Here is a 13,918-nt window from a genome sequence, read left to right on the forward strand (position 1 = left end):
GGGTGTATTTACTCACCCAAAACCATGTTTCATTTATTTACCTGAATACATTATCACATACACTCACCATTGTCACTGCTCAGTGAGGCAAGCAGACAAAAATGGCAAAATTAAACATCTACACAGATTTCACCAGTAGATAAGCTATTAATTCATGCACAAAACAATGAAGAAATGCCAGGATATATGACAATAACCACTCCTGAATTCTTGATTGTATTATTAAATAAAAGCAAAGGCAGAACATGCAAAAAAGTGCTTAGTGTTAATTAGTAATATCAAATTAAAAAGCTTGTTAGATCCAAAGCAGTCTTGGCTTGTGATTGTAGTAATTCTATGTGCAATTTCCAATAACTTTCAAATACTTGGAAGAAAACAGAGGAAAGATTTTAATTCAATGGCCAAAAAAGAAAATAAAGAGTTGATGCAAGGGACTTGATTTCATTGAAATTACTGAAATGAGCTGTATGCAATAACTTACTAATGTCATAATATTCCATTAAGAACTTATTATTTCCTTGTTTACATAATGCTAGCAATTATAGTGGTGATGCTGGTCCAACACAGCACAGCAGAAATTAAAAGCTGTTGGCCATGTACTGGAATTCCATATGAAGACAGAGTTTAGATAAGGAGAAATATTTACATTCTTCTTACTGAGCCCAAGACCTTGGAAAGTAAAATAATAAACATGTAACTTCTGCAGCTACTCAAACGAGGCATTATTACAAAGACCCTATGGTTCTATGCACACCAGATCTGTGGTTAAAAGCTTGTGTAAAAAGTTGAACAACAGTCAGCAGTTACCAGAATTCTTGTTTTCCCATCAACTCCAAGTCTTGAAGGCAGACATTTAAAGCCGGAGGGATGTAATTTGTGTTCAAATGCTGCACTGCACTGGAAGTGAAGGAGTCACAGCATCAAGGTACATAGAGAGGGAGATAGAGCTGAAATCCAGCTGGCTGGACACAAATCCGCATTTCTTCCCTTGCAGCAAGAAAAAGGAACCATTCTTTCCTGGGGCTTGGTCACACACACTCCAGATCCCAGCACAAACACAAAAGCTCAGACTTGCCCACAGTCAGCAATGAGGTCATCCTGGGAAGGTGCATCAGCCTTGGTAGACCTTAGACCTGTTCCCTGAGCCTGCCTGCCACTTATCGTGTACTTGCTGCCCTGCTCCTGACTTATCTCAGTGGCTTCATGCATCTACAATCTGTGGCTTCCTGACCACAAGCCACCCCAGCAGATATTCAGGTTCCCATCTCCAGCCTGGCCCAAACACCAGGCTCCTTGCCAACCCCTCATGGCCACCAAGACGAACTCAAACATGAAATTCTCACTTACTCTGTGATGATTAGAGAGGCAGGAGGAGCTGCTTCACTCACAGCGGCTCCAGAGCAAGGGCAGGGTTGTATTCTTGCATCTAGTTGTTGGAAAGATCAATGGGAAAGCAGGGAGGCTGGTATCCTTCTCGTGTTGAGATGTGCTAGAGATGCAGCCCACACAGGACAGGCAAAAGCTAGACATGTCTTGGCTTCATTCCCTTGCTTCACCAGTCGGCACAGCTTAGAGGCACAAAGGGGCTGTAATATACTACTGGTGCTGGTCATTAACAGATAGTCTCCAGGAAGGAGGAAGAAAGGCTCATGAAATAGAGAATTACACATTGCCCCTTAGTCCAAAGCAAAGCCACAAGCTCACTCTCTGCGAGAGTTTGCCAACTAGCCAGTGTGTCTTATTTCACAGATGACCACATTGATGGGTAAAGGTGTTTGTAGATACTGAAGTTGAGAAACAAAAAATTATTTGATGTTATTTTCCTTTAAAGCTTGCTTTATTGCATTGAATAAGAAGACAAAAGAGAAATCTGATTCAGGTAACAGCATCTGCTCATCCCTGCTGGGAAAGACTGAAGCCTGAAAGATACCAGGCAATTTAAGGAAAAATATACCTGCAGATGTCAACAGGAACAGAGAACTTCACGCTGAAGCCAGCCTAAGTTAACCAGTTTGTAAGTTATTTCACAATAATTTGACAGGGCTGTGACCAGAGCCAAGAGACATCCTCTTGTCCATATAAGAATGGCATCAGCCCAAGTGACCCACAGGAGGTATAAGGGAGGAGCACAGCAGAAGTTGCCCTCCTTTGCTGCCCACATCTGGGTTACCAGCAGTCTTCCTCCTAAATCACCAGAGAAAGAGGGGTACTTGAAAATGGTGCATTGAAAGACTCCATAGGTCTTTTTTCAGTTGGACTTGCTAAAAGCAGGTGTTACTGCTTATTTAGCAAACTGGGGTGAGGTGTCCCTTGTCCTTGATGGGCACCTCAAAGCAGTTAGCTGCAGGCCAATAGAACCATAACTCCACTGCAGATCATCACAGGAGATCCTCCAGCTGATGACACTTGCTCTTTCAGCATCATGACTTCACTAGCATATGGGTGCTATTTACTCTGTAGAAGAGCTCCCCTAAAGTAGTAAGCATAATCTTTCACAAGTGAGACTTAGTTCTTCTGAATCCCACAAAAAAAAGGAAGTTAGGTGAGGGAAGAAATGCAGAGGATTAAGACAGCTCTCCTTCATTAACATCTCTCAGGAAATTTGGTCCTGGCAAAATTTGTCCACAAAGGCCAGTTACAGAGGGGAATAGGGTACATCCACCAGTCTCCCCATCCTCATATAAAACTCAGATGTTTGAAAGGCTTAAGGAACAAAAAGCTCATGGAAGAGAGTTCAGGAGATTCAGTTCACAGCCAGACGCAATTTAGATGAAACCATACTTAATCAGCTAGCCAATATGCACCAAAGGTCATACTGCTGAGAACAAAAAAAATGCTGTTTCAAGGAATCAGTTACTTCTTCATGATACTGCTATTTCACCTTTTGAAAACCATGTAATGAATTACATTTAGTTGCTTATATTCTATTTCAAAGCTAAGCTCACTTTCATTGTGTAACTCTTGCATGTGGAATTATGGCATATTTACCACAACGTTCTGTTACTGAAAGGTAACAGATGTAAACTTTAACTTAAAGAACCCATTTAAGGCATTTTCAACTTTCTCTTCATCATACCTGTTCAGGCTCACCCCATATCTAATACCACAGCCTTCAGCTTTAGTAGGTCAGACATTAAGAAAAAAAAAAATCCCTGTAGCTACCACCTGTAATCTACAAACCTTGCTGTGCCATGCTAAAGCAGATAATATGTCATAGCATCTATCCTTACATGAAGTGCTACAAGCAGATCACCCAGAAACCCCTAAAAAAGCCACAGTAAAGGGAATGGAAGTGATACACAGGGAACTGTGTACCCTGCACTCGCCCTTCCTGGATCACCAACTTTGGCTGCCCCCTTCCATCACCCCACTCCCAGAGGCACAGCCTTTAGCTTCCACCTGCCTCCTTTTGTCTCCTTGGGCTTGATTTATAATCCAGCTCAGCTGACTTCCCTAGGAGACAGCATCAGAAGCTCAGCAGGAGGAAGGCTGCAGCCACCAGCAGGCAAAAATAAACCCCAAAACCAAACAGAGTCTTCCACATGCCATTCATGCTGCACCCCCATCACATATCCTATCCCCTTCCAGCAGCCGTGGGTTCTCCAGTTGAAACAAAACTGTAAGGCTCTTCCTGATGGACCTAAAATGCCAACTCGGTAAACTAGGTTAAAATCAGCTGAACTTTAGCTCACTGCATAGAGAGGTAGTTAACTTATGAACCAAACTTCATTTCCCAAGCAGAACCATGCTATTGAGCAGTGGTGGGAGGCAATGGCACTCAAGGTCCTCATAGTCAACTGACCAGACGCCCTTTAACTGAGCTGATCTTGATGAAAAAGTGGAAAAAGATGTAAAACTTTGCTTCTGGCTCCATAGTGAAATGGTTTGCTATGATTAAGTACATCTGAACTTGAAGGATCCAGGGTGACATAATGGCTTCCATTGGAATCAAAGTCCTGCATCTACAGTGAGCTGTACCTCTGAACCCTGGCACCAAGAGTTTCCCCTAGCACAGCAAGTGATGTTCCTCCATAAAGGTACAGAGCAGTCCATAGGATTATGGCCCTGACAGCTCTTTTTTTTCCCCTCATCAATCTTTATTTGCTTCATCAATCTTTTTTTCCCGTTGGAAAAGCAGTGACTTCTCTTGTGCAAAACCTGGTGACGCTGTAACAGCGCATGGATGTGCCTCAGGGCAGCGCAGAGCACAAGGCTCTGCAGAAGCGCTGAGTCAGGGAACAGTGCTGGATGGAGCCAGGGGGGGCACGAATAGTTTTAGGGGAAAGAAATACTTTAATGTTGCTTAACACAGGGAAAAACTGGCCAGCACAATCAGTGTTGAGATGATTCTGTGGAAAGGTGGTGGTGGGCAGGCAGAAGCACATTACCTTTCTCATTCCCACTGCAGCCCCCTGCGATGACAGTTTGAGCCTTGCTAAGGACCATGATATCCCGGGGACAACCCCCCAAAGACAAAACCAGTAGCCCAGAACACCCCTGCCTGATCACCTGAAGACCACTGGAGTGGCTTGTCCCTTCCTCCAGACTGCCCTAGACGTCAGACAACCATCAACGGCACTGGCTGGGCTCCGGAGCCTGCCCTGGCCCCACGACCACCGGCTCCGCTAGCCATTAGGCCCCCCAGCCACCGAGCCGACTGCACAGCTAACGGCAGCAGGACAGAAGGCAGATTACCCCGCAGCATGCTCACGGATTATCACAGCCCACAGGATCTTGGATTAAAAATAAAGACTGTTCCTCCATCGGCAGCGGAGCACGCAGCTTTCCGGGCTGACCTTGCTCCGGCGAGGGGCTGGGTGCGAGGGGGATCGGGCAGCTGGCCGCTCTCCAGCCCGGACGATGACAGAGCAGAATCGCTGCTCCCAGCCCGGGCACACAGACCGCACTCATACTTTGCAACGCTATTAGCACAGATTCCCTTTTCTGCTACCACTTTATTATTTTCCTTTTTTTTTTATTTCGCAAACCTTTGTGGAACAGACGCCCTCTCCTTGCCCCAGCTGGAGCTGCAGTAGAATGAAAAGGGGGGTGGGAAGGAGGGAGGAGAGAAGAGCAAAAAAAAAACCCCGCTTTTGGTTGAGGTTTTCCTGTTACTATCACTGTAGCATTTATTTAGCCAATCTCCTAACTATGACGTGAGGAAGGCAGGAATCATGGCTCGCTCATAATATTTAACACACCCACTGAAAGCTGGAGCTGCAGAGCTACTAGTCCAACCAGTCTCCAGAATTCAGTGTAGCTGAAAGAGGTTTTCACTCTGCACCTGCCAAAGATCTCTCCTCCCTCTTCCCTTCTCTCCCCCCTTCTCTCTTCCTTTCTCTCTCTAAGAGGCAGATCTGTAAGACCCAGCAGAGATCAAAGACGGGACCTCTTTGCTAAAAAGAACCTCTACCGATTTATATTAGCTTCTTTCCTCTAATCCTCCCCCCCCCCCTTTTTTTTTTCTGTGCCATATTTAACCTTTATGTTGCAGTTGTGCCATCAGACAGTTGCAGCCAAAAAAATCCAACCCAAGCCAAAGCAAAAGCCCAGCTCGGATACAGCAGCCATCCAGACCTGATCTCAGTCGAACATATTAACCTCTCCCAAGCACTGGACGCGATGGATGAAGAAACTGGAACCGCTCTAAGAAAATTATTTTCCAGCCAATGTTCTTAAACAGTCTCAGAGAAGAGAGGGAGCGAGAGCGAGCGGGGAGCGCTTCTGCTGCATCACTGGTCAGATTCAAAGGAAGGGAGTCAGCGTTTCCAGCACAGCCAAATATTGTGGATGATTTTTTTTCTTCTGTCGCCTTTCCGTACAGGTTTTCTTAATATTATTCTTCCCTCCACCTCCTCCTCGTCTTTCTTTTTTTCTTTTTAAAATTTTATTTAATCCGAGCTAGTGCCTGATGCCGGTTTCTCTCCAAGAACCAGTCTTCCCTATTTGTTGTGCTCCCTGTAATAACAAGAGAGAGAAATCGTGAACAGATGGCTTTATACACTGCAGTGCCGCCGGCATTGTTTTCCTACTGATTTTAAAGGCTCGGTCCGGCGCTCCTTTTTAAAATCTTTTTTTTTCCTTTAATTTCCCCCCCCCCTCCCCCTCCTAAATTCTTGATGATACTGAGAAATGAGGACCTATTGTTTTTAGCCTGTTTATTTCTCGGCGCCTATGGAGGTAACTTTCTGGACTTGATCGCTCGCTTCCCGATCCGAAAGGAGCAACCCGAAGCCCCGGGGGGGGGCTGGAAGACACGCGCCCGCCCGGGCTTTTTTCCGTGAAAGCGCTCCCGACCGAGCCCGCCGCCTCCCCTCCCTCCCCCTCCCCCGGTAATCCATCAGCCGCCCCGGCCATGAAAATGCTCCTGGTCCGCAAGTTCCGGGTGCTGATCCTCATGGTGTTCCTCGTCGCCTGCACCATGCACATCATGATCGACCTGCTCCCGCGGCTGGAGCGGCGGGGGCCCGAGGGCCGCCCCGGCTGCTCCTGCCCGCCGCCCGCCGCCGCGCCGCCCCGCGCCGCCCCGCGCTGGCCCAGCAAGCACACGCTGCGGATCCTGCAGGACTTCAGCGCCGAGCCGGGCTCCAACCTCTCCTCGCAGTCGCGGGAAGCGGCGGAGCGGGCGGCGGGAGGCGGCGGCGAGGGCGGCGGGGGGGGGGGCGGCAGCGGCGGGGGCGGGGGCCCGTGCGCGGCGGCTGATCGCCCCCGGGGCGCCTCGCCCGCCGCCCCCCGCCGCCGCCGCCCCGCTGGCCGCCCTCTTCCAGCACCCGCTCTACCGCGCCGCCCTGCCCCCGCTCGCCGACGGCGACCTCCTCTTCAATGTCAACAGCGACATCAGGTTCAACCCCCGGGCGGCCGAGCAGCCCGAGTGGTGAGTGCGGGGGCGGCGGGGGGGGGGGAGCCGCCCCGGTTCGGCTCGGCTCGGGGCGGCGGGGCTCGGCACCGGGCGGGCGGGGTGGAGACGTGGCGCGGCGCGCCCCCGGGTCGCTGCCTTCCCCGGCCTGAGGGAGGTTTTTTAGAAGCGCTGGGGCGATGGCTGGTTCGGAGGAGGCGGGGAGTTAAACGGAGCCGTTCGGTGTCACCGGGAAAAAGGGAAACCGTACGCGGGCTTGACCGGTTGTGTTCCTTCAAAAAAAACACAAAATATAAAAAAAAGATGCCATGAAATACAGAATAAACCCAGGAGCGGGAGGAGGATGGAGCACTGAGGCCGAAGGGTCCGCGTGCCCCCGCACCCGGTCTCCAGCTGTAGCCAGAGGCAGATGCTGCCCGAAAAACGGTGTAAGAAGGAGGGCGAGCGCGGAGAGCCTCCCTCTCCAGTCCCTTCCTCGCCTCCCACTCAGGGGTGGAGGGGCTGAGCGGCGAGACCAGGCAGTAATACATTAACTTTTCTCAAAAGAACGGTCTCGTATCACGAAGGCATTCACCCTGGCAGGTATTTCTGCCTCTGGAATCTGATCCGTGCTACAGTTTTCATCCTCGATTAATTCCCGGTGAGTCCCAGCACCTCTGCAGCTCTCCAGCCTTCGGAGCAGGTAGTTGGCTCTGTGAATCGTATGCCCTGTTGGCTTGTAAGAAAGACGGAGAAATCTCAACGACTGAAAAATCAAAAGGCTTGTCTAATACAACAGCACCCTCTTCCAAACGCCCTGACATTGTGATGTTTAAACAGCTGCATTGTACTGTGCAAAAGCTCTGTCAAGCAGCAGAGCAGCCAGCATGATCTAAACCTTTAGAAAAAAAGAGGATAAACACTTCTGATTTCCGCCCCACGAGCGTGTGAATTGTACAGGCCCCTTCCATCTAATAATCAAAACTGGCTGTGAAGTGAAATAACCTGGAAAGTTCTGGTTGCTCTGAGAGGGGAAAAAAAAAAGCATCACAAATGTGTGAACATCTGGAGGTGCCTAAAACCACTGAGCAGCTCCAAATCGAAGGTGCATGACAGTGCATCCAGTAGGTGAAGAGCGAAATTATCGCTGATGTCCACAATGCAGCTGCCTGTTGTACGTATTTTCTTCAGTGGCTGCAGCCAAATTTCACAGAACTAACATAAAATTTAGGAGTTAGAAGTCATTTTACCAGTTCTTTTCTGTAATAATATCCTACTGCTAGGGAAGGGGCAAAGCCATCCGGAGTTATTCTTTAGTAACCAGTTCAGAGTGGTCCGGTTTCTTCTCATTCTCTCCATTTAAGAAAGAGAAGAGGGGAGAGTGGGAGCATTTGGTACAACAGGTCGAGCTGCTGCTGCACTCTCAGCTTCCAGACGCAGGTCCCTGGTAAATAAAGATTCACGATGATGCTCTGGTTTGGGTCAAACTTGTAAAAGATCCGTGCAACATAATACAACCTAAATACAATGTAAAACTTGCAGCTCTGTGTTTCTGCTGCGGAAGGGCCTCTGCTAATGCCCCGTGATGTCACTCCGAGTTTTGCTCCTGACTTTCATGGGCTTTCAATCCGGCACGATGAGCGGAGGTGAAAATCCATCTCCCCCGTCCCCAGGTGGGAGCAGGTTCCTGGCGTGCTGCCGGCGCAGGGACAACCCCGGGACTTCGCCCACCTCTGTAGTGCTTTGCCTTCCCAAACTTGTCACCTTGTGAAGCCCTGTTTCATGATGCCTGTTACAAACTGTAACATTATTTCTTTCTCCTAATTTTGGGGGTTTTGTTGTGTTTTTCTTCATTTTTTTGGTGGTAGGCAAAACGAAGATAATGAAGAACTTTTGCCAACTGGAGAAACCTCCATAGACTCCTACCCAAACTGGTTAAAATTCCACATTGGCATTAATCGGTACGAGTTGTATTCCAGAGATAATCCTGCAATTGAGGCTTTACTACAAGACCTGGTCTCCCAAAAGATAACAAGTGTTGGTATGTTCAGATATATATCATTTTTTATGATTATTTGCTCATTGTTCAGGATCTCGTTGCTGTTTGAATATTAATATTTTGCATGGCTTCTCTCTGGCGTGCCTACAACATTTCTTCCTGACTTCTGCGCTCATTTTCCCTGTTGAAGAGATATTGCCAGCTCTGTATTATGTGAATAATTGCAAAGTCTGCCCGCAAGGCAAACCCCATTCATTTCAGAAATCTGTTAGTCATGATCAGGCTGAAAGTGCCCTCTTCAGTTATTTAAAAAAAAATTATAATAAAAAAAAATGGCAAAAAGCAGATAGCATCTTGCACGAGCAAGGTTTGTATTATTAGCTGATTATTATTTAAAAGGCTGTGTCTGCAGTGCTCGTCCTCCTGAGGAAGGCGAGAGGTGGCTGACCTGCAGCGATGGCTGCAGGAGCATCCAGCACCGCGGGGCTTTGCGGAGCTGCAGCTTCCCCGGGCAGTGCGCAGGGAGCTCCGGGTGAGCCAGCCTCCTCCCGCTGAGCAGAGTTCAGCTCTGTTTATTCTGCTTGTAAATCCACAATGGGGATGTGCCCATGTCAACCTTTGGCTCTGGTTAAACAAGGTGACACAGTTCGGGGCTTTTCTCTAGGGCTGTTTAATGACAACGTGTGTCTTCCTGAATCTAGCTGCGTAGCTGCGCAAGGAAAATAAAAACACAACCCCAAATGAAATCCCTGGGATACTAAACAAATGCGCACCCCGTGGTGTTCCATCGGCCGCGCAGAAAATGAAGTTACTTGCGCTGGCCACAAAGTTGCGAAGTCCGTTTCAGTGGGATGAAATAGCAGGAGCAGGGTAAAAGTGCTGATGGTGTGTTGGCACCGCGGGATGAGGTCAGCAGGTCTTTCACCCTGCAAGGCAAAAAATTCCCCTGGCTTCAGCATGAAAGGGCCTGGGCAAGAACAGCATGAGCAGCCCTAAGGTTTACATTTTCCATCGTGTGAATCACAGCGGCTGCTGAGTGGGAGTAAGGGAGATCCTCGGTCATCAAGAGTGGGCTGATTTAGCTGATCCGGATGGAGTAGGTGTAAAATGCAGAATGGCACAGGAGAGCTTTGCCTCCAGGAATCGAGCTGTCCGGTGGCTCAGCACACAGCTCTGCGCTGAGCTCGGCTGGGGCAGGATTGTGAACAAAGCGGTTTGCGGTACCCAGGTGCCGTCCCACATGCTGGATGCAAGGGTCCAGTGGACACCTAGCTCGTGAAGGACGACAAACACAGGCTCGTTTATTAACCTGGGGTGGGTTTTCTGTCCCCAGAACTCTGGATCAGAGTGATTCGTCAAGGAGCTTGGGTTTGACATTTAAGCCATGTATTTTCCCTTCTCCAGCTCAGATGTGACACTGCTGGTAGCAGCAGGCTCTGCCCATGCCCCTCTGGTCTGCGCTGAAGGGTAACGAGGACACCATACCGGACATGGCCCGGGTGCTCTTCTCCTTGCCATAACCCCCACCTTTCTTGACCTCTGCCCTCACCTTTCCTGACCTCTCTCTTCAATACCAAGCGATTTCTGGAATATTAGTGACATGTGCGAGTGGGAATTGAGCCAGCACTTTATAACAAGTGTGCTAACATTGCTCTTTGAGCACATCCACCGAGGAAGAAAAGATGCAGGCCATGCCCTTCCCAGTCCCCCGCTGAGAGCAGCAGTGCACCAGGCAGTTGACCAGGCTGTCCCCAGCTCTGTGCAGAGGTGATGCTCAACCAAACCATCTCCTGGCTCGTCTACGGAGGTTTGCTTAAAATGCATTGGCCGTAGCGGTGTTTTGTACTGCATGCCTGCGAACTGTATCGATCTCTGTTTACCTCTTCAAGGGTTTAGAGCTCAGTGATGTTGTCTATGCAGGAGGAGAGCAGCGTTTGCAGCAAACTCGGCAGTGTTTGAGCTGTGAAGTCTGGCACTTCTGCAGAGCAGTGGGATGGTTAAGGTTGATGTAGGGATGTTGAAGCTGGTGGGAGAAAAAGGGAGGTAGGAATGAGAAATAATAGGTTAGCAGTCACTCTTCACTTGGTCTTCTGGGCTTGATCATCACTTGTGCCTCTGGGCGTGTTGCTTAACCTCTCTATGCTTCAGTTAACCTAGCAGCAAAATGGTTAGCGTAAAAAATAGGAGTGAAATCCTGACCCTGGTGACATAAGTGGAAGTTCTGCCATTTACTTCCCTGGGGCCATGATTTAACCTAATGTGTCACATAGATGTGTCGTAAGGTTTCCGTTAATTATGATTTTGATAGAGCTTTCAGATCAACGGGGGGAAAGGGCCACGGGACCAGAGAGGAAGATTTATGATTGTTATTAGCGATTTCCTATGGGATTGTCTCTCTGTTAATGTTTGAACAAGGCTCTTCAAGCATGGTAGGGCCTCTTATGCCCCTAACAAAAATGCAGAGCCATGGTTTCTATCAATGATTCAGTATGATTTCCATAAACTAAAACACGAGGTACATTTGGTATTGGTATCAGTCGCTGTGGGAACTGACAGGGAGTGATTGCTACACATATATCCCAGTCTAAAATCAAGCGTGTGGAAATGGAAGGGTACTTTTGCCTATATAGGGATGCCAGGATCTGAATTTTGTTGGGAGCATCCACTGCCTGCCTCTGTGGGGATTCAGGAGTTTTATCAGGTTGAAAAGCAAGAAAGGGCATATTGTTAATATACTGTTTTTTATTACACAGTGCGGCATCTCTTATTTTAGGTTGCAAGTTCTTTGGGTGTTTAAAAATATATGCTTTAAAATAATACCTGCCAGTTTTCAGCTTTACTGCAGAGCAGCAGCAGGGATTCAACAGCATATAGGCTGATTAATAAAGAGTAATATATTTGACCAAATGTCATTTATAGGGCTGTTACATTCTGTCGTATATTTCTGCATGCTTTCTAATTTGCTGGTTTTATTGCTTATGGTGAATTTTTGTAGTTTTGCTTTTTTTTTTTCTTTTTTAAGGCAGCTACAAAGATGCCAGGTTAGAAGTGTAAAATAAATGAAAATCTTCATAATACCCAGTCTTCAGGCTTCTTTTTGCAAGCAGGACAATCAAATATACAGGCTAACATGCATTAGATCAAATGGGGTATTGCTTTATCCAGTTTCTTCCCAGTATTCAGATTTGCTTTGGCTCTAACAGAATTAGGTGGTTTGCTGTGCGGATTCTTGATACCTACAGTAATTCGATCCAAACTGCAGCTAAACATCTTGCTTAGCCACATTGTAATTTCTCTGCTCAGCTTGCATTATTTATGGAGGAGAGTGGTGACCAGATTGATCCCCCGCCATCAGAACCGCTCACACGACTCTGTAATGTGCAGTGTTATTTTAAAATGAAAATGGTGACAGAAGCAATTCCCAAGAGCAGGGAGCACCAAGGTGACATTTTCTTGATGTTAAAGTTTAAATGGAACAAATCCTTGGATGGGAAGGAGCATCCCATTCAGCTCCCACAGTGACACCTAGAGCTGGCCTTGAAAAGGACAGGGTTACCCAGAGCTTTCAAGCTGAGGATGTATTCTGTGCCCTGCATCAATATATGTATTTCCTATTCATTTTGTTCAGCAGAAAGGGGTAGCTCTTAATTTGATTTAATTCACTGAAAATTTCCTCTTGCCATAAATAGGAGCCTAGAGAGAATTGTTTTTCCACTGAGCACTGAAACCCAGTTTTCAGAAGCAGCACATGCACAGGCAATTGCACATTTCCTTTGCCTTTCATAACCGTTTATTGCATGTGTAAATAACCATAGTTAGCGATTTTCTTGTGTATTTACAAGACGTCTGTGCATAATTGTGGCAGCACTGTCAGCAGCTCAACAGCAAGTATGGCATGGTGCATTGTAGTGGCAGTGCGGTCTCCATCTTGCTTGTGCTGCTGTCTGGAGGAGCTGTGCTGTGGGATTGCCTGGGAGCAGAACAGGCTTTTGCAAGTCCTGTGTTTACCTGGGGCTTATTTTTTGATTCTTTAAATTCTCTAAACATTACCTGACTGAGTTCATTTCTGAACCTGAGATGCCTTCAGTTTGTACAGGCAGTAATTAGAAAGCAAGCACGCAAGACTGCTCACGCAGCGAATAAATGCTGCAATTAACTAAGGTGGACTCTGCTTCAAGTCAGGGGAAAAAAAAAGGAAAAGACAAGACACTAATTATTGAACCTAAATTCTGGTGCTAAACGAAACTATAAAAATTTCATCCAAAGGAAGGGAAAAAGTGCTGCTGAGGACGTGTGAAAAACATGATGAAATGTAGCACCATTGATTTACTGTATAAGAAAATAATGAATCTGCCAAGAGTAAACAGATTGATTTAATGTACAATTCCAGATGAAAGGAGGGAACTTAAAATATACAACAAAGCCTCTGAATGATTTCACAGATCTCTCCCCCTCCAGAAGTCTTTTACTCTCTTGACTAAACCAAGAAAGACCTTTAAAAACAAGTTAGCAGAATTGGCTGAACAAGAACAAATTAAGAGATGATAAGGGCTTGAATTTGTTTTGAAATGTGTTCTTTACAGTTTGAACAGGGCCATGTCTCTAGCCTGGGGCAGAGTATTACTTGTTAAAGCCAATCAACATGTTTATGTTAGATTTAAGCTTGGTCTATAAATAGGAGTCCAAAATGGATCTGAATGTCTGCCATTTGAGATGTTACTGCATCCCAGGCTTTGACTGGATCTCATGTCTCAGGCATTAGCGTTGCATAATTAAATACATTTTAAAATATTCATTGGACTCTGACCAAAAGCCAGGTTCAGAGGTCCTGTTGGGACTCTCACTCTCCATCAGAAGAGCACACGGTCTAGCCAGGTCAGTAGGATGAGGGCTATCATGAAGCAAAACAGAGGAGCTGGGAAGCCAGATCAATTCAAATTCCAAATCCTTTTGGGTCACATCCCTTTGGGCAACGTTGGGTCTCTGCTAGGAGTTAGTACCAGGTGCTTTAGAAGAGAGAGTCAGAAACCCTGTAGCATACAGTTATAAAAAGATGATTGAGATATGATGGGTAGTGCATCTTT

The 13,918-nt window shown here is 47.0% G+C and overlaps 1 protein-coding gene across 1 annotated transcript in view; it reads left to right on the forward strand.

The window, feature by feature from the left end:
• The first annotated feature begins 5,951 nt into the window (after positions 1 to 5,951).
• The window catches only part of FAM20C (FAM20C golgi associated secretory pathway kinase), a 68,144-nt gene continuing 60,177 nt past the window's right edge, over positions 5,952 to 13,918 (forward strand). The window contains 3 exon segments of the mRNA XM_075436137.1: positions 5,952 to 6,631; positions 6,633 to 6,874; positions 8,704 to 8,876. Coding sequence (XP_075292252.1) covers positions 6,356 to 6,631; positions 6,633 to 6,874; positions 8,704 to 8,876 — 691 coding nt within the window. The 5' untranslated portion in view covers positions 5,952 to 6,355.

Source organism: Opisthocomus hoazin, chromosome 15, assembly GCF_030867145.1.
Source record: "Opisthocomus hoazin isolate bOpiHoa1 chromosome 15, bOpiHoa1.hap1, whole genome shotgun sequence".
In the NCBI taxonomy this organism is placed as follows: Eukaryota; Metazoa; Chordata; class Aves; order Opisthocomiformes; family Opisthocomidae; genus Opisthocomus; species Opisthocomus hoazin.